Below are 19,332 nucleotides of genomic sequence, written 5' to 3'. Positions count from 1 at the left end.
TAGCAGCAACAAACTTCAGATACTACTATCTAGCGAACCGTCTTCAATTTATAATTAAATGTTTACAACCAGAGCAACAGCCATGGATGGATGGGCCATGGATGGCGAGACATTGAACAAGCAGAATGCCAGGAGTTATCATTATCTGATCTCCCATTCCTTACTGAATCAATGAGGAAACATAAGTGCTTTTAAAACCCATTCATCGCAACGACCCTGTCAGCCTGGTTAGATTCCTCAACGTCAGTGGTCACACTTTATCTTCAAACAAATTCACACAAATCTTCTATTGGAAAAGACAAGGAATTACTCATTTGGAACACATTTTTGAAAACAATTTGGTTATATCCTTCCCAACCTTAACCCAAAGGTATAATATTGGTGGCTATGGCTTCCTTCAATTCCTTGGACTACAGAAGTCTCTAAATGTTAAAATCAAATTGACAAACAACATCCTACAACCACCTCCGATGATTGAACATCCTACTCATATTAATAATTGAAAAAATCCTTTTCCAGAATATACAATCTTTTATTATTATTATTTTTTTTTTAATAAAAATTCCCACCGATATCAACCTGTGAAAGCTTATTTGCAACAACACCTTTTCTATGACCTGCAGTTCCAAAATGCAACTCACCCAATATGAAATTCTGCACAGAGTTCATATCACGGAACACAAAATGTTCAAAATGGGTTTTCAAGTTCAAGTTCAAGTTCAAGAGATTATTTGTCACATACATATACATACGTTCATACATATATGCAGTGAAATGTCATGACACCCGGTGATTACGCACAATAAGCTCTATAAATACTAAAAAATACCAAAATGTGCGTAATCGACACAAGGTGCTCGCGCAGGCAGCCGCAAGGGGAGGCGCCACAATCGCGATTCTGGGTCCTATAATTATATAATAGAATTAATTGACTGTGTTGTATTAAACAACACAGTCAATTAATTCTATTATTTGTGGATAAAGACGTTTGCTCTCACTGTTCCGTTAATACCAGAGATGACTACTTTCAAAAAGGGGACAGCAGAAAATAGAGAGCATATCAAGTACACACTATAAACAATATAAAATATATAGAAACATTAAAAAAAAAAATCACCATAAATAGGAACCAGAGTACTAAGTGTATTGCACATACAGTATCTTGACACAAGAAATAATAACACAAAATAGCACTTAAAAAAATAGAATTAAAGACTTAAGAGTTAAAAGAAGCTCATGAGTGAGCGGGAGCTGCTTTAACAGGCTGACACTCACACGGCACCATTTTACATTTGTCCGCATGCTCGGCAACCAGGGGCCTGATGGGGGCGCAGAGCCGCCCGGCATGGCGGAGGCGCATGGTGGAGGCGCATGGCGGAGGCAGATGGCAAGTCGCTCTGCTCCCGTGGCTGGTCACTGTAGGTTGGGTGCCACCAGGTACGGGAAGTGGGCGTGCAAGGGCGCAGTCGGGTCTGGTGTGGGGTCTGCATGGTCGCTACCCGGCCTGCTGCGCATGGGCATGGGCGCATGGGCATGTGGGCATGGGGGCCCCGCCGGCTTGGTGTTGGTCTGTCGGCGCGGGGCCTGACAAGCCTGCAGTTCATGCCTGACGCCGGCCCCCCGGTGCCTGCGGCTGTGTCTTGTGCCTGCACTTGGGGGTGGGTTGTATGTGTGCGACCCTGGGGTGCAGGGTGTCCTCGTGCTCCCTGAGACTGGGTCATGCACCTCGGGACCAGGCATGGGGTTGCTCCACGGGTCTTCGGCTTCCCTGGGGGTCTTCTGTGGCTGCAGGGCGGGGTGCTCGGGGCTTTCCTGCAGCCGTGGGGTGTCTATGAAGCTGCTGTGCTTGGGGGAGGGGGCTTCGTGGCCCTTTGCGCTGCTTGGAGGCGCAACAACATAATACCGACCTTACACGAGACTGACGATACACCAGAACCAATTGGGATAAGTCCTGTACACTCACTGTTGGACACCCTACACATACACATACACACACATACAGGCGGTCCCATCACACACACACACACACACACACACACACACACACACACACACACACACACACACACACACACACACACGCACACACACACATACAACCAGACCTGCTTTGAACGCACCCCAGCACCCTCCTGGTTGCATTCCTCTTCCAACCTCCCTCATTTACTGCCATAACTATGACAGGAAGAGGCCACGTTCCCAATTGTTGCTCCAGTTTGCTGGACCTAATTAATTGTTTTTCAATACATGTTGTCGTCCGATGTTTATGTTTCCGTGGAAATGTTGTTTGGTTCTGTGTTTAATTGTCTCACCCGTGGTGAATCTCCCCCTCTTGGAGTAGTGATTAGTTGTTTATAGATCCAAATATGATAAATAGTTCTCCAAAGAGGGGGGGTTGGTGGTGGTTCTGTATAACCAAAAACTGTGCCCTTGTCATTCTGGTCTGGTCATTCTGGTCATCCACAGGACAGAATTATTGCAGCAGTTCTTGATGGTTTCAGAATTAATAAAGAGTTGCATTGCAGGTTGAGATTTTCACTTGCAGACTAACTCTGTCCTAGATGCGATGGCATAGAGGCATAGATGGCACTCTACTCTGTGTAGTATGCCCAGTATGATGACAGCACAGGTTAAAAAAAAGAATAAAAATAATTCTCACCTTTATAAGAAAAAATAATTTCATGATAATCGGTTCAGAATTAAGCGAGTTACAGAGAAGTCTGCATCTCTCAATAGACATTGTATTTGTTGACTAGCGGATCTTGATATCGCTCCAATGTCGCGGACGTGCAGACGCATAGAGGCGACATTGGCTGTATCCACAGCTCCTTCACGACAGGAACCCGTGAAGTTGCAGCAACATAGTGCGACGTATTGGAACCACTCATTGCGCAGAGTGAAACACTGCGTGCATCTGTCTTGTCCATCTTCTTTTTCACCGCAACTCTGCGCGTTTAAATGCGTGCCCAACCATGGGTGGCGTCCGTTACACTGCTAGTTTAGAGCGGCACCATGTATAATAAAAATATAGATATTCTGCACCGGTGTATCAATAACCTATTGCAAGAGTAGTATTGCAAGTATTGCGATATATTCCAGTATCAATATTTTGTCACGCCCCCACCGGACAGTCAACCCCCAGGGGTACAGGAAGGTAAAATCACAGATCCTACAGTTCGTTAGTGACCTTATCCACACAGAATGATAAGAACATTTCACATCATTTGAAAAGACCAGAACAGGGAAAGAGGCAGGGTTCACTAGTTACTTCAAGATTCAAGATTTCAAGATGTCACATACATATACATACGGTCATATATATATGCAATGAAATGTGCATGACACCCGGTGATTACGCACAATAGCGTCTAAAAAAAAAGAAAAATGTGCGTGATCGACCCGAGGCGCTCGCGCAGGCGCGGTGCCACAAGCCCGAGGATTTTTCTTGATACAGGAAATCAAATCGGAAAAATAGGCAGATCTCCTCTCTTTCACTTTCTGATTAAAAGATGAAAGTGGTTCCTTCATGTACTGTGGATAAAGTGAACCTCCAGCAGTGTTTTTCCACCCACGCTCTAATCCAACTATAAAGGCAGGAATCTGTCTGTCTGTCTGCCTGTCCTTCTATTATCTCAACAACTGTTCATCCGATCTACTTCACACTTGGCGGGTGTATTGCTCAGGCCCTAAGGACGTGCGGTGTCGAATTTGGTGCATTTCAGCATGTCAAGATCATGAGACGCAAAGAAGTCCCGTAGGATAAATGACTTGCTACACACCAAACTTGCGTTGATTAAAACCAACTTAATCAGAGGTTTTGTGGCGTCTGATGGCGCTGCCCGAGCCACAGGCAGCGGGTTCCTGGAGTCAACACAATCGGACTTCAACAACTTTCTTAGCGGAGGAAGGCGCAGGGGAAGGGCGCTGTTGTGAGCGGAGTCGGGCCAGCGCCGGGCCAGCGCCGGGCCAGTCTAACCACAGCAGAGTGCTGAGGCAGCAGTGGGCGCCGCAGGTAATCCACGGATAGTCCCATTGCCTTTTGAGGCCAACCAACAGGCCGACTCTTTTCCCCCCGTTTCCTCAAACGCTGTCGGCGTCTCCTGGGCCTACGGTGTAGACGGCAGGCCGGTTGGCAGAATTCCCGCGGGGCAGACGGGAACGAAGGGGGCTGCAAGATCTTTTTCCCCAGGTCCCGACTCCACAGATCCAACGCAGAGTCATGGATGGGAACGACTCTCTATCGCAAACCGCCGTAAGCGACGGGACAAACGGGGACACGAACAGAACAACAATAATCAGGAAGGGAGCCGTAGCTGCAGCCAAGCGGGCGGCCATGCCAAACAGAGGCGTCATCACGTGACTTTAAACACCATTATAATTACACCACAGAAATGTAAATAAAGTTGGAACAGTGTGCTGTTAGAAGACTGCGAGTCGATGTTGAAAATATTTACTGCGACAGTATCTGTTTTTTGTATTACTTACGCAACATTTTCTAACCAAAATATTATTTGTCTATAGGGACCATTATCCCATAGAGGAGCTTCAGGAAAACAATTACATTCCACTTCTACTACATTGATTCTGGATGCAATAAATGTTAAATTTTGTCTCAGTAAGCATTGTTGTTCAGTTTTGTTCAATCAATGTGTTTAATGCCACACACTATCTTCAGACCCTGTAAAACGCACACACACACACACACACACACACACACACACACACACACACACACACACACACACACACATACATGACGCGCACGCATGAACACATTATTGTTGCACACCCTTCCTCCTATTCTCTTCTAGTTTCTTGGGATGTCTAATTAGCATTCTGAAGACATGAAAGGTTGTCGGTATTCAGACTGTGCCAGGGTTTACTCTCTCTCTTCCCTCTGACTCTCTGACTCGCCCGCTTTCCTCCTTTTGCCTCTATCTCTCTCACTTACCATCTCTTGTTGTCTTTTCTTACACCTCTCTTCTGCCTCCTTTGTCTCTGCCGTCACTTTTAATACAAACATACACAGAAGCAAAAACAACAACAACCGACCCTATCACAACCTTTCTTGTCACTCCACCAGCATGTCTTATATTGAGGTTTATAATATACAGTGGAACCTCACATTACAAGTTTAATTCGTTCCATGACCAAGCTCAATTTACGATATGCTCGTTTTACAAATGAATTTTCCGCATTGAAATTAAATGAAATATAATTGATCCGTTCCAAGTCCCAAAAAAAAACATTTTTTATGGGTTTTAGAACAAGAAAGGTGTAGTTACACTACACGCGTTCCTTTTTTAATGTTTATCAAGCAAAAAACGCACAAAATTAAAAGAAAAACACTGGGAAAGCATAATAGGGATGCTCCCGCAACGAGATATCCACGTGAACTGAGCGAGTGGTGGCCACGCTTGTCGGGAGAGCGTGTGCGAGCCTAGCGGTCGCTGTATGAAGCTCGCTCGTAAAACAAGACAAAAACTTGCACGAGCCTCAGCTCGTAGAACAAATTACTCATTAACTGGTACACTCATAATGCAAGGTTCTACTATATACAGTAAATATATATATATATATATATATATATATATATATATATGTAAACTGGTAATCCAATGAAAGGGGAGGGTATGGATGTTTTTTATTCAATAAATAGCATATATTGAATTGTATATTATATTAGGAAAAGTCCATTTTACGATGGCCTTTTTCACATGACTTTTGTATTACTGCCAAACAAACAATACAATTCAGGGAAGCCTACTTCTTTGATAAAATTCACCTTTTTCCTCACCTTGAGGCATCTAAGGCTGGATAATTGAAAAAAGAATGAATGAATGAATGAATGAAAATTATAATGATAAAACTTGGCAGTCTATTCAAGTTTAGATCACTGTTTGGATGGCCATGATGTCAGACACAAATAATGCATAAACACATGACATTTCAAATGACACCAACCTAATTTGTCCTTCCAGGTCGTTCAGGCCTGACTTTGTTTTGGTGCGTCAGCACGCCTTCAGCATGGCTCAGAACGAGGACTTCAGGAACATGATCATCGGGCTGCAGTACGCCGGAGTCCCTTCGGTCAACTCACTGGAGTCTATTTACAACCTCAGCGACAAGCCATGGGCCGTAAGTAATTTCAGCTGAATTAATATTTTCATCAAAGTTACTGCGCTCAGCACAATGTATACTGCAGAGATTGCCAGAAGTTTAAGTACTTCACTTCCTCAGAGTAATTGTGCTGCTGGTTATTTTTATCCTCTATAAAGACCACCCCTTGAATTAACCAACAAGATGGGGTGGTATAATGTGCTCAACGTCAGCTGTCTCAATGGCTGAGGATGTTGATATTTACATAACTAAAAAAGTAATAGATACTGTATGATGATGAAATAATACTTTATAGCCCCTTTCCCCCTTGTACTGAAAGCCTTAAATCTACTGGCTACTCGATATTGTGTCATGTGTGAATGGGACCCGTTGTTGATGTTGCGTAAAAGTTCCGTAAATTTCCTCGCTCTCGAAGTCGTATCATTTCTGGCAAATTGCTGGAACAGTTACTGTGAATGGAAGTATGTGGGAATGGAAGCAACTTTCCCGTAAAGGAGGGGTGGAGCTGATTCGAAATAAAGCACAAATGGTGGGTTTTTGCGAATATTTACTTCGTACAAATATTTAAAAATGCATTTGTTTCGGGGAAGAAAAAAGTACATTCGGGAAAACGGTGAGCCAAATCCGAACCGTGGCGCTCTGCTGCAAAGACAAGACACTGAAACACGTCCAGTCTCTACGGAGACAGGTCTTTTTTTTTTTTCTTCAATATGTATTTTTTTTCTTCTTAAAAATCGCACTAACCGACACAACAATGACCCTAGACGTTGTCTTTTACAGTTAGGGGTGCGGTGCGGGGACATCGAGCACAAGAGTTTTGTCTGCCCGCCGGCTGCACCGGAGCACGGAGCCGGAGGGAGCGAGCGAACGGGGAGGGGTAGAACAGGTGGAGAATGTTTCCTCCAGAGGAAGAGAGTGCAGGACAGGTTGAAAATGAACACACTGATTTGATGTGGGGGCTCAGTCCCCCTCAGTGAGCGGAGGGAACCGAGTCCGTGGTGCAGGGAGACGGGAAGCGAAGCTCTGATCTAAATACAGATTCTGTTGCCTAGTCTCACGTTATATTACACACCTCTAGCGCGACTACCTACTTTCCCGGATAGTTTTTATCAAGCAATGTTACGGATTCCATGTGGGAAAGGGGCTTGTGATTGATTGATTCCTGTCTTTTTTATTCTCTCTCTCTCTCTCCAGTTTGCCCAGCTGATCAATAACCAGAAGAGGCTGGGGGCCGAAAAATTCCCATTGATCGATCAGACCTTCTACCCCAATCATAAAGACATGGTAAGAATAAACACATGTTTAAATCTGGAGAAAACATGTTTTCTATCCTTCCTATTCTACTTTATAATTCAATTTTTAAATCATTGCAAAAACGGATATATTCGCAAAAAATGAATCAACAAATACATCTCCGGAACTTATGTTTAAGTATAATACAAAACTATTTATTAATTAATGTACTAATGTATAACCACATGTAATGATATCTTTACATTTGTTATACCTCTATTCAACCCAGGGATAAAACACCAAAATGTAAAAACTGTGTATAACCGCCTTATACCTCGATATTTTACTCATGATGTTGAAAGGTCAAAAAGTAACACATACTGTATTTGTATTGAGAGGTTTTATATACAATAATATTTGGTACATTGAAATAGAAAACTCTATATTGACAGCAACAAAAACATAAATACAAACACAAACAAACATTTCATATAAAACATTTAAAACAAGAAACAGTTCTGTAACAACGCACCAAAGCCATACAGTTATAATGCATTATGATCAGATTGGAAAAAGAAATAAACTGGGTTGCTTTATAGGTTCAATTTGGATTATGGAAGAACCACCCATATTACAATCACTAATATAAGACTATGATTACTTTATACAAGTACAAAGAGTGAGTTAAACTTTTAATAGAGGTTTGTGTAACAGGTCAAATACATTTTGCAAACTGTATGACTTTAGGAGAACATGGAATTCACATTCAGTTCATGTTTAAAGAATCTAAAAAAGAAGCACAAGTCTTTCACGAATAGAAAGTGAATAGTTATCATAACTTTTTAGTTGGTGGGAAACGGAAACTTTGAGGACATTTCTATATTTTCCAAAATTATTTTTTTCAATGCCCTCTCTTGGTTTGTGGAATGAAAAAGAAATGTGAATAAGAAGAGAGGGAGGGAGGGAGAGAGAGAGAGAGAGAGAGAGAGAGTGAGAGAGAGAGAGAGAGAGAGAGAGAGAGCTTCTATGTGGGACAATGCTGTTGTTAAAGCGCTGGATTAGATTATTTTTGGCGCAGGACAGATGCAGAGAGTTCAAATAAGGAAAACCGTAAAGAACAGAACCACAAGATAAAAACCCTCTAGGCTAGAACAAGATACGGTTAGATTTTGAAATGTTAATTCCAACTAAAGAATTCCTATTTACATCATCGTCATAAAAGAAAGTGTGGCGAATGTGATGAGTTTTGACGAGAATCTGATGAGTTTTGATGCATTTGTTAAAAAGGTTGTTTGTAGCGTGTTCCATAAAGAAATGTCTTGTGTTCCTTGCTCTTGTAATAGTATATCAAAATACAGATTTAAATTAATGTGGCAATTATTCAATTATATAAAAAGGAGGGGGGAAAAAATGAATAAAAAAATAATAATACGATGTTGTGTGGTTGGGGCAAGACGGCTGTACAGGTTTCCAGGGGTTTGCACCAGTTGGCTGTCTTTCCCACTTTCCATATGAGTAGTGCTTTTAGCAAAGAAACGAAGAAAAAAAGAAAAAACAACTGCCTTGCGCATCAAGTTTGACAGATTATACATTTATACTTGTGGAAGTCATGGAAGAATAATTTGCCATGCTGTTTTTTTGATATAGAATATAGCACTTTACTGATCTCATTCAGACATTGTAATCAATTCTCAACATCAAATTTACTAAATGAACTATGCTATGCAAAGTTGTTTTTTTTTGTTTTTTTTTCCCGATTCCTGCTTATGTACAACCAGTCAAGTCCAACTATCACTTTGGCAAATTAGCAACAGCGGCCAAATTTGCACGACCAAAGCCAATGGAGTGGAGAAACGCTGCCCTAGTCTCGGTGTGGCGATGCAGGAGTCAGAGAGGGTTCAGGGGAATAGGGTCATAGGTCAGGGATCAGTCATGTCCAGGAATTCTTTCTCGGGGGGCGGTCCCCCCCGGTACCAGCTGCAGGTTGCGTCAGTGCGGCGGATGCACGCGTACTGCCGAGCCTGCTCGCCATTCAGGCTGTTGTCCAACAGCCAGTCAGTCCACAGGCACTCGTTTTCTCCTGTAGAGGTGCATGGCACCGTGTAGCAGGTGTTGATCTAAGCGGAGAGGAAAGAGTGAGCAAATGGTTGGTTGCTTAATTGGTTGGTTGGTAGAAAGATTTTTAAGATCAGCATGTGTATTACATAGACTGAACGGCTAGAGAGATAGTGTCACTCACTCTGCATTCACATCCCATCTGGTATCTGTAGTTTAGGTTCTTCTTCTGTGACATTGATAGGTTGTCCCAGGGCTCCACCAGGTCACACTGGCCAATAGAAATCCTCCCATCGCTCCACATACTTCCTGTGTAAATACATCACAAATATATTCACTATATTGACTATAATGAGAGTTTGTTCTGGTCTTTTTGTGCCCGCCCAGTAACTGGCAGTTTACCTCTCTAACTGCTTTAAACCCCAATTGAACCGTGATTTGCATGTAAAAAAAATATCTTTCCTACAATACGCACTAAAGGACAGATATACATCAGCGAGCACTGTACCTGAGATCAGATATCCTGCCTTGTTGTTGGAGTCCAGTTTGACTCCACACAACGAGGAGAAGACAGGGGTGTAGACGTACTGGATGTCCTTGGCCTTGTCAAAGCCCTTGAACATCTACACACAAAAAATACATCTTTCAAAAGTCACCAAGAGAGTTATAGGGGAGTGATACTGCTATTAAATGTTAATGTGACGGAGGTTTTGCTCCTGTGTTATCATTTGTGTGTAAGACTGCAAGTGAGGATTACCATAACCGGAAGGATTTAAAAATTTACCAGCAGTGAGTAGGAGTCGGGAATTAAAACAGCTTCTTGCATAGAGAACACATAGACAGTAGTGCTAAGCGTGGACACTCTGTTGCCCAGTACTATATCAGCCATTGACACATTGAAAGCTGTCCCCACCAAAAAGCTGTCCCAACTCGGAGAAATTCATTAGATAATGAATGTATATTGATGTATATAATATTTTGCAGTTAAAGCTGTACTTAAATTTGGGCTGGGAAAAATATGTTTATAATATTGATATTGTTATGAGACTAGGTATATTTATATCTATTACAATATATTGATATTGTTATTGATATGAGACTAGATAGTGCATGGGATTTTGGTTATTGTGATATTGTTATATATTTAAATGTTGTCTTAAAGATAGCAGCACAGTAAAGTCGTGTCATTTTCCGAACCTCGTAGGCTGTTATAGCTGTTCTAATAACGATCTCTTCATGCTTACTCATAAGTGCTTTGATTTGATTTTGTCAATATTGGCCAGCCATGTACAGTACAGTATGTGCTATTATATACTCCTATATCATTTCCCTCGTTAAATTAGACTGCCATCATTTTTAGTTGCTCAGAGTAGGAAAACAGAAAAATCATCAACAGAAAAGGTCTTTGTTATCTTGGCACAGTTGAATGTTTTAACAGGCTCTAACCTTGATCATTTTGATTTCATATTGGATCATCTTCATGTAAGGTGAGGAGCTGTTGCTCGGTGACACAATCTTCTCTCCAGAGATCTTTGCCCTGATCACTGTGAAGAAAAAGACTATATTGATTATGAATCCTGAAGTAGTAAATTCAGTAATCATAGTATCTGTCTGTTCGTTACATCTTTGCACTTTAAACTGAGATTTAAACCCAGTTGAAGTTCAGTTAAAAAAAACTGCAAATGATGAGGAGATGAATATGGTTTGGGATGAAAAATAAAATAGGCCGTAAATACATTTCATCTACATTTTCACATTCAAGTGAAAATCTGTTACATTAAAAATTGCAAAGATAAATAATATACAATATGTATAAAAATACATAGAAAAAAATAATGAAGAAAGAAACTAATATATAAATACTTACTACTACTAATTAATTACATAAAATGTAATACTATAATATATATGTATCTATCTATACATATGTACTGTATATATACACTAATTTATATATTTTTTTAAAATAAAGTAGATAAAGTAGATTGTGAGTTAACATATACTTCAAAGTCATTTTGTTTTTTGCATTTATATTTTTGTACCTTACAATCACCCTGGGCGTGACCCTCCACTGTTTCTCATGTAGATCACATTTGTCCTCCCTCATCCAAGGTAAGATACACAACTACAAACACCAAACATTCACCCCATATCCTCTACCCTTTCTGCCCTCATTCTCCCCAGACAGAAGTCTTACAATCCCTCCAAGTTGTAATAGCAGGCATGTCCTTTTCCCTCCTCTGGGAGAGAAATCAAAACCTACACGGAATAACAAGTAGCTGGTTGCCCCCTCTGGAAGATCCACTCACTCACACACACACACACACACACACACACACACACACACACACACACACACACACACACACACACACACACACACACACACACACACACACACACACACACACACACACACACACACACACACACACACTAAACCTGCACACACCTTGTTCAAAGACAGTGAGATGAGCCCACAGTACTTATGGACTCACACTCTACGTGCTTCACCTCAACTTGCACACTGTAACATGCCACCTAACCCTAACCCAAACCAGCTCCCCGACACGGAGACACAGGCGATGATGTTGAAGACAAACCATTTTATTGACAAGAGTGGCAAGATGTAACAAGCCTGGAGCAGATGGAACGTTATAATGACAAAGGCTCCCGTGTATGGGGATGGGTGATTTAACCCGTGCTGATCAGTTGCTCTGATGAGCAACAGGTGTACAGCTACCCTGACCCTGGGTCCAATTTACTAGACCCAAGGTAGGTGTGGCTGGTTAAATCACACCACCCCCACACCACAAATACATAAATAATACAATGACATCAGAGATGGAAATCCAAGTGAGAAAAAGGCATACTTGAGTGTGTTGTCTAAAAGTGTACTTAGTCTATTTAGTATATTGTTTATGTATTCACATAATGTCAATGTTGGTCCTACTCAATAAAATACGACTACAGGTGTAAATGTAGTCAATGAGAGTAGTTACTAGTAGTTACTAGTAGTTGCATCTCTTCATTTGTTTTTTCCAAGAAAATTCTCTTTGGCTCAAAATCATTGTGTTTGTGGCTTTGTTGAGACGACAGCATATCCAATGAGGCTCATTGAAAAATAAGCTTCTCCTAAGAAAAAACAAATACTAATAATACATTTTATTTGTATAGCGCTTTTCGGGGTACTCAAAGACACTTTACATCATATAAAACAAAATAAATCACTTAAAATACAGCAATGCACAAAAACAAGAAACGTGGCAGAAGAATATCAGACAAATAATAACAAACAAACAATGTCAAATATGGTCTCAAGTTTGACAGCTGTAATGAAACACACTGGAAGCTTGTGGCACGACAGTGAGGGACATTGTCCAGCACACATCAACAGCGGTGCGCCTAAAAGGAGGCATTGACAGGGAGAGTCATTCAGGGTTGCAGTGTTTCTTTAAAGCATCCTCTGGTTTGAAGATCACAGAGAAGAACTTCAAATCGTCTCCAGATAAAGCTCTTGACTGTGCCAGTGACATGGCCCCAAGTTGCCCGTAAGGAATGCTGCTATCATCACAACCTCATCATTCTCATTCTTCTCACATTGTTCTCTGAAAGACGAAGGCTGATGTGCTCAGTAGGAGAAAGGGGGAGAGAGAGAGAGAGAGAGAGAGAGAGAGAGAGAGAGAGAGAGAGAGAGAGAGAGAGAGAGAGAGAGAGAGAGAGAGAGAGAGAGATGCTGCAGGGGAAAATGATGAAAGACAAGTATGAAGAGAGGATAACAAAGAGCGAGAGAAAGAGTGTAAACCAGCACACCCTATGTAACCCCTACCCCCAGACGCAGCTAAGCAAACCTTCCTCTTGTTTTTGTGTCCTTTCATCAAATAATTACACAACGGTGCACTGACACTGAAAAATACTCGAGGAGCTATGGGTTTTACCCCTAGAATACTGTGTAAAGAAAAGAGTAAAACTTTTTTTTTTTGTGTGTGTGAAGAGAAGAATGGGATTATAGTTTATGAAACAAACTGACATGCTGAAAGTGTGACAAGCACACACATGTACAGATAAATGTACACACATTACGGCAAACAATACCTCTGGAGAACTGTGTTTTACTGTTTCAGGTAGATGTGCTATGTGCTATGGCAGTATTTTCACTTCTCAATCACTATATGATGTAAATTCCAGTAGCTGAGCTACATGTATCAGATGGTTTACACTGTCAATACACCTAACCAGTATTTCAGACCAGCAACTAAGTTTACTTCTAAGTAACTATAACTAAGGTGACCTGTACATTAAACAGCCCCCGACGGATTAAAATGGAGCATTTTCAAAAAACGAAGGGCAATTTAAATACCAAATAAATGTTAATTTGACTGCTTGCTTCCAACATTATCACACAAATATGTCAAATGAGTATCAATCAGTAATCAATATGAGCATAGGATGATAATCAGAATGTTAAAATGCAGCTGTTCTTATTGTCAGAAAAATAATAGTTAGTTGCTATTCATTAAACTAGCAGCTCCCAAACATCTATCCACAGCCTAACCTGACCTGAAATAAACTCCATTTTTTTGAGTCATATTCTTTAAGTGTAAACGGCCAGCAGAATGATTGAGTGAGATTTTCTATTTTTTATATATTTACATGACTATTTTTCCTTAAGATTCAATGCCCTTGACAAATCATTACCTTTTACCATTTCTAATACTTTCTGCCATTTTAACATGAATAAATTAAAATGAAAACTTTTCAGCACCAATCTGATTTTGCATCTCAGATGTATTCAGCATTTGTTCAAAAGAGGAACAAACCAGTTGCATTGTACAGGTTCTTCTACAAAAACTAAACCTACAAGGTATTCTCTCACTGAACCCTGAGGGTTGGATTAGCTATTCACGACAGTGGTTTGACATGAACAGGAACCAGGTTTCTATCTAAGCCCACCAGACTGCAAATAGCCGCAGATCTCCCTAAACTCTACTCTCACATTCAAAGAGAAATATTGCAAACCTAAACCATGAGAACTGATGTTCTATGTAACTTCCACCCTCCCAGATGAATCGGCGCCCTTGTCATGCTCACAAAGCTGGACTGTCAGCGGGCTTTCACACCGATATAGTTAGTATGCAGACCGTGAGGCCAAGCCTATAGACATGGAAATGAAGAGAAGAGAGAGAGAGAGAGAGAGAGAGCGAGAGAGAGAGAGAGAGAGAGAGAGAGAGAGAGGGAGCGAGGAAGGGAGCGTGAGGGGGAGGAGAGGGAGCAGGTTCAGCGTTGATGGCTGCTTGGCCTCTGTCCGAGGTCTCCAAAATACACACACATATGCACAGACACGCTCACACACATCCCCTCACATGCACAAGCACCCTCAGGGAACAGACCCAATGTAGTCAAGACAGGCGGACATGTTATTAAGTGCTACAGCTTCATTCACTGGGCTCGTACAACACAGCTAGGTCAACTGAAGGCCACCGCCAGCCACAGCGAGCAAAGCAACCATTTCAATTTTATTTTTAGCATTGGGATCAGAAAATACAAAACTGAACAAAACATAGTCTACATTTTGTAAGGCAGGGAATTATCAAAACAAAAAAAGTATATATATTTCAACACTATATGGCTTCGCAGCTGTCATTTGCAGATGAAACTGTTTTGATTTAGGAAGACTTAAATGAATGCTTCAATGTTTTCTTCAATCACACTTACAAGGTCATATCGAAACACCTGCAACAGTTTTGCTCAACACCGGCGTTTTTAGTCACTCATCTAGCAGTGCATTTTTATAACTAGATTACTGCCAGAAATCTAATATTAAATTATAACAATTTGCATTTTGCAATTTGCCTCCACACACCATCGAAACACTATCACACTAAAGAGGATCAGCCTCTTGTTTAAGAATGACACACTTTTTTGAAACTCTGTCCTAAAAACACGGCTCCAAATAACATCATTGCCGTTCCCGTAACCCAGATCTCCATATAGGCACCTGCTCTAGCCCAGAAGGAATGCAACGTTAATACAAAAATGAATCCAATCCAACAACACCAGGGAAAACAATAGTTGCCGTTTCACTTCCTACACTCCAATGCCTCCCTTTCTGCACCTGAAACCACAACTTGCTGTATTTGACAGCGCCCAAAACTTCTATCCCTCCTCTATCCCTCCGTTTCCACGTCTATATTTCTTTCCTTTGTGCCTCTCCTCTGCTGGTGTTCGACCTCTGACACAAACACAGAGCTCGACCTCCTCGTCTCGAACCCTGGCTCTCCGGAGCCAAGTGCTCCGAGTCAATCCAGAGTGTTGGTTTTGGCTTGCAAAATGGAGAATGGACGGGTCAGTGGGAAGGGGTTGTGGGTGACCGAGAGAGAGACAGAACACAACAGACAGGCAGGCAGTCCTTACGCAATATACGTCAAGTTATTTACCAGCTCCATTCCCATGGAGTGCTGTTGGATTTGTGCTATGTCAATGTTAGGTCTGTCGTTATACAAGCACCGATTCAGATAAGACACCATAACGAGAATATATTTGTGCAATTTCCTTGTAACATTAAAAAAAAAAAAAGACTAATCAATGCAAAACATCCCTCACAACACACATGCAACAATTTGAAAGAAAAACAAATTATTTTATAGAAAAAAATGCAATTAAATAATTAAAGTAAAATGAAAGTAAATCCTGGTTTACAAATTTAGTGTCAAGCTCAGTTTGTTGCTCTCTATCAAAGAAGTCTCTTCCCCTCTCCTATTGAAAGTTGTATTGCGCTATTATAGATTAGACATAGACTCGTATCGTAACAAACAACATTTATCATGCGAATGAATAAACAATCCACATTTTTCCATGTTCCTTGCTTACTTTGGACCACGTTTACTGAGCTGGATTCCTTACAGAGGAAACAACGTGCAAACGTTAATTTCACAAGGATGAAAGTCGACGGCCCGGTCTCTGTCAGTTGTTTAGCCTTTCCACGATGTGGGAGGAATCAATCATTTATTTGTGTGGGTTATAATTTAATTTGATAAAACGAAAAAGCCCACAGGCCCTTGATACTATCCACAAGTAAAGTATTTAAACGGAAAAAAAAGGCCACATGTAATTTAATTAGGGCTCATTTCACTTTTTTTGTCTGGGAGCGGTCAGTTGTGTTTGTGGTAATGCTGCATATGCAGGTTCATTCGCGTCATACACTCTCGTCGAGCGCTTCGGTTTGAAGTCCAGGGTCGATTAAACTCTACCAATAAATTGCTCGGCCAAAACAGCAAATCGATTTCCATCAGCAGGGGTTGGAGGGAATCCCCCCCCCCCGAGGCGCAAACCCCTCAGCTCTCCGCGGCGCCGGCGTCACCGACGAGAAAGGCAGTCGCGTCGTACGAATTAGCACAACTCACCTATCTCAGCGCTGCAGAAGAGCTGCTGGGGGTGAGCGGGGTTGCAGCTGCACCCTTCCACCAGGTCGTCCCGGCAGGCACCGAGGAGCAGGAGCGCCCAGAGCCCCAAGCTCACACACCGTACCTTGGGCATGGCCATGTCTCCGGCTGCCTCTGACTGTTCAACCACTTGTCGAACCCTTGGCAGCCTCTTCTGATTCTGCTCAGTCCCCCCCCCCCCCCCCCCCCCCCTGGGAGGAGCGAACCAGGCCAGCGGTCGGCGAGAGAGAGAGGGGGCGGGAAGCGGAATTAGAGGAAGACAAGCTCTGCTCAGCTTAAAGGCGGCTGGGAGCAGAACTGTTCTCATAAGTTTAATTGCGAAGCCTGGACACCAGCTGGCGCGACTGACTTTGTTTGAGTTCAAGTTCAGTCTGCCGCTACTGTCTGTCTCTCTCTCTCTCTCTCTCTCTCTCTCTCTCACACACACACACACTCTCTCTCTCTCTCACACACACACACTCTCTCTCTCTCTCTCTCTCTCTCTCTCTCTCACACACACACACACTCTCTCTCTCTCTCTCTCACACACACACTCTCTCTCTCTCTCTCTCTCTTTCTCTCGTTCCCTAGTGCTTACGCTCACGCACGCACACACACACACACACACAGACACTCACAATGGTTGGTTCCCCCTCACATTCACACTCTGGTCTTGAATGCTGAGAGGGCTGCACACAGGGAGTCTCTTATGTACTCAACAACTAATGAATAGATCAAGGACCGCCTACTTGCCAAAAAAAAAAAAATAATAATGTGACTAATCAGTCTAGTGGTTTTGGCTCGGAATAAATGGAAATGCAAGCAATAGCAATTGAAATTACATACTATTACGCACCGTACACTTGTAAAGCCTACCCTAAAACGCTTTCCTAAGTAACACGTGTAGTGTAGATTACGCCTTATGGATATGATCACATGTTGTTTCGACGCAGCCATCGCTGAAGTCAGATGTGTCACAAACACACACGATTGGCAAAGTTATGCATGTACTGCATCACAGTCGCATGTCAAGAGAGCATCTATGATTAATCCTGCCTAATGCTTGGTGTAATCTAAACGTGTCGCCACTACTCAATTGTGGTTGTGTTGACGTGCCCGTTGTTGTCGTCATCTCTCTGGCCAAAGGAACGGCTAAAACAACAGCAAATTCAGAATAATACATTTAAAGACAAAGGAAAAGCGTTGAAAGACATGCATTCGAGTAAGATCAAATATAGACATGTAGACACCGTTGTAACATACAAGATGCAGCCGTCGAGGAGGGCCGGCTGGTCCCTGACAGGCGAGTGACAGCTCCCTGCTTATCTGAATGGAGTGAATGGATATTTCCGGCTGGCAGCCGGCTGGGGGCGGCCATTCTGAGTGGCTGGTACTGTACAGTGCACAACTAATAACAATTTGACATCGCTGCGTTTGCTTGATTGATTCGTTAAATTCGAACAAATGGTTCTCTCGTGGTAAAGTTTCTCACTTCATGTTCAGTCTCCTCTCGCAATTGAAAAAAATGCAGTAAAAAGAAAACTAGGTTGAAATACAATGCCAATCATTCAACCTATCAATCATTGTGTGTCTCATTTTTGTATATTAATAACTGTAGGAGCTACACTCTGTCCTGTCCAGGATGAAACGTAAAACATATGTGTTTGGAATTGCTTCCTGTTCTCTTGTAGATCACAATGCCCAGCTTTCCAGTGGTGGTGAAGATTGGACACGCCCACTCCGGAATGGGAAAGGTGAACCTGAATAGATTTTTATAGAAGACTCCTCTGGATTGAACGGCTGAGGCCAATGATCCCCCAAAAAAAACATAGTTATTATTTTATGCAATTTGGCTCACCAGAAAATTGGGTTCATCTGGTTCAGCCGTTTGTACTCTTGTGGTTGGAGCAGGTATTGCTGCGTTTGTCTTTTTCTCCACAAGTGCTTATTGACAATGACACAACACAATCCAACCATCCCCCTTTTATTTGACTTTTGAATCTCATTTAGATTAGATCAGGCACTTAACTGCCCCTGTGGGGAAAATTATATTAGACACAGTACGAATAAGACATAAATACAAGGAAGCTAGAAAAACAGCTGGTGCCTTCTAACGCTGTGTGTTTCTACTGCATCTCACCTCTAGATCGAAATCGATCCGTATCTTCTTCATCTAACCGGGCCGCCCAAATTGTGTTGACTTTGTCTATCTTAAGGTCTTCCGTCTCCCTGCCCTCGCCCATGTTTCCATCCCATCATACTCTCTCACCTTTATTCTGAATTGTTCCAATAGGTATGTTGTGTCTCGTTGCCATAGGTAAAAGTGGACAATGTGAGTGATTTCCAGGACATTGCAAGTGTGGTGGCCATCACTCAGACCTACACCACCACAGAACCCTTCATTGATGCCAAGTATGACATCAGAGTGCAGAAGATCGGCGCCGACTACAAAGCTTACATGTATGTTTTCTGTTATGGGATGGGGGAATGGCAGCACTCGATG

General features: G+C 42.1%; 2 protein-coding genes across 2 annotated transcripts in view; one reads left to right on the top strand and one right to left on the bottom strand.

The window, feature by feature from the left end:
• The window catches only part of syn2b (synapsin IIb), a gene marked incomplete at both ends in the record, with an annotated part of 74,553 nt that overhangs the window by 46,660 nt on the left and 8,561 nt on the right, over positions 1 to 19,332 (top strand). Inside the window, 4 exons of the mRNA XM_080000498.1 lie at positions 5,982 to 6,138; positions 7,315 to 7,404; positions 18,521 to 18,583; positions 19,147 to 19,289. Of these exons, the coding sequence (XP_079856624.1) occupies positions 5,982 to 6,138; positions 7,315 to 7,404; positions 18,521 to 18,583; positions 19,147 to 19,289 (453 nt within the window). The remainder of the gene's footprint in view (positions 1 to 5,981; positions 6,139 to 7,314; positions 7,405 to 18,520; positions 18,584 to 19,146; positions 19,290 to 19,332) is intronic.
• On the bottom strand, positions 9,202 to 16,950 carry LOC307230165 (metalloproteinase inhibitor 4-like; the record flags this gene model as incomplete). The annotated part of the gene is made up of 5 exons (XM_080000401.1): positions 9,202 to 9,470; positions 9,593 to 9,717; positions 9,917 to 10,031; positions 10,855 to 10,952; positions 16,812 to 16,950. 5 exons carry the CDS (start codon positions 16,948 to 16,950, stop codon positions 9,273 to 9,275), a joined length of 675 nt encoding a protein of 224 aa, XP_079856527.1. The 3' UTR covers positions 9,202 to 9,272.

The sequence above is a fragment of the Zeus faber genome (assembly GCF_960531495.2).
Source record: "Zeus faber genome assembly, chromosome: 5".
In the NCBI taxonomy this organism is placed as follows: domain Eukaryota; kingdom Metazoa; phylum Chordata; class Actinopteri; order Zeiformes; family Zeidae; genus Zeus; species Zeus faber.
Note: the sequence above shows the minus strand (reverse complement) of the source record. Positions and strands in the feature narration are given on the sequence as shown.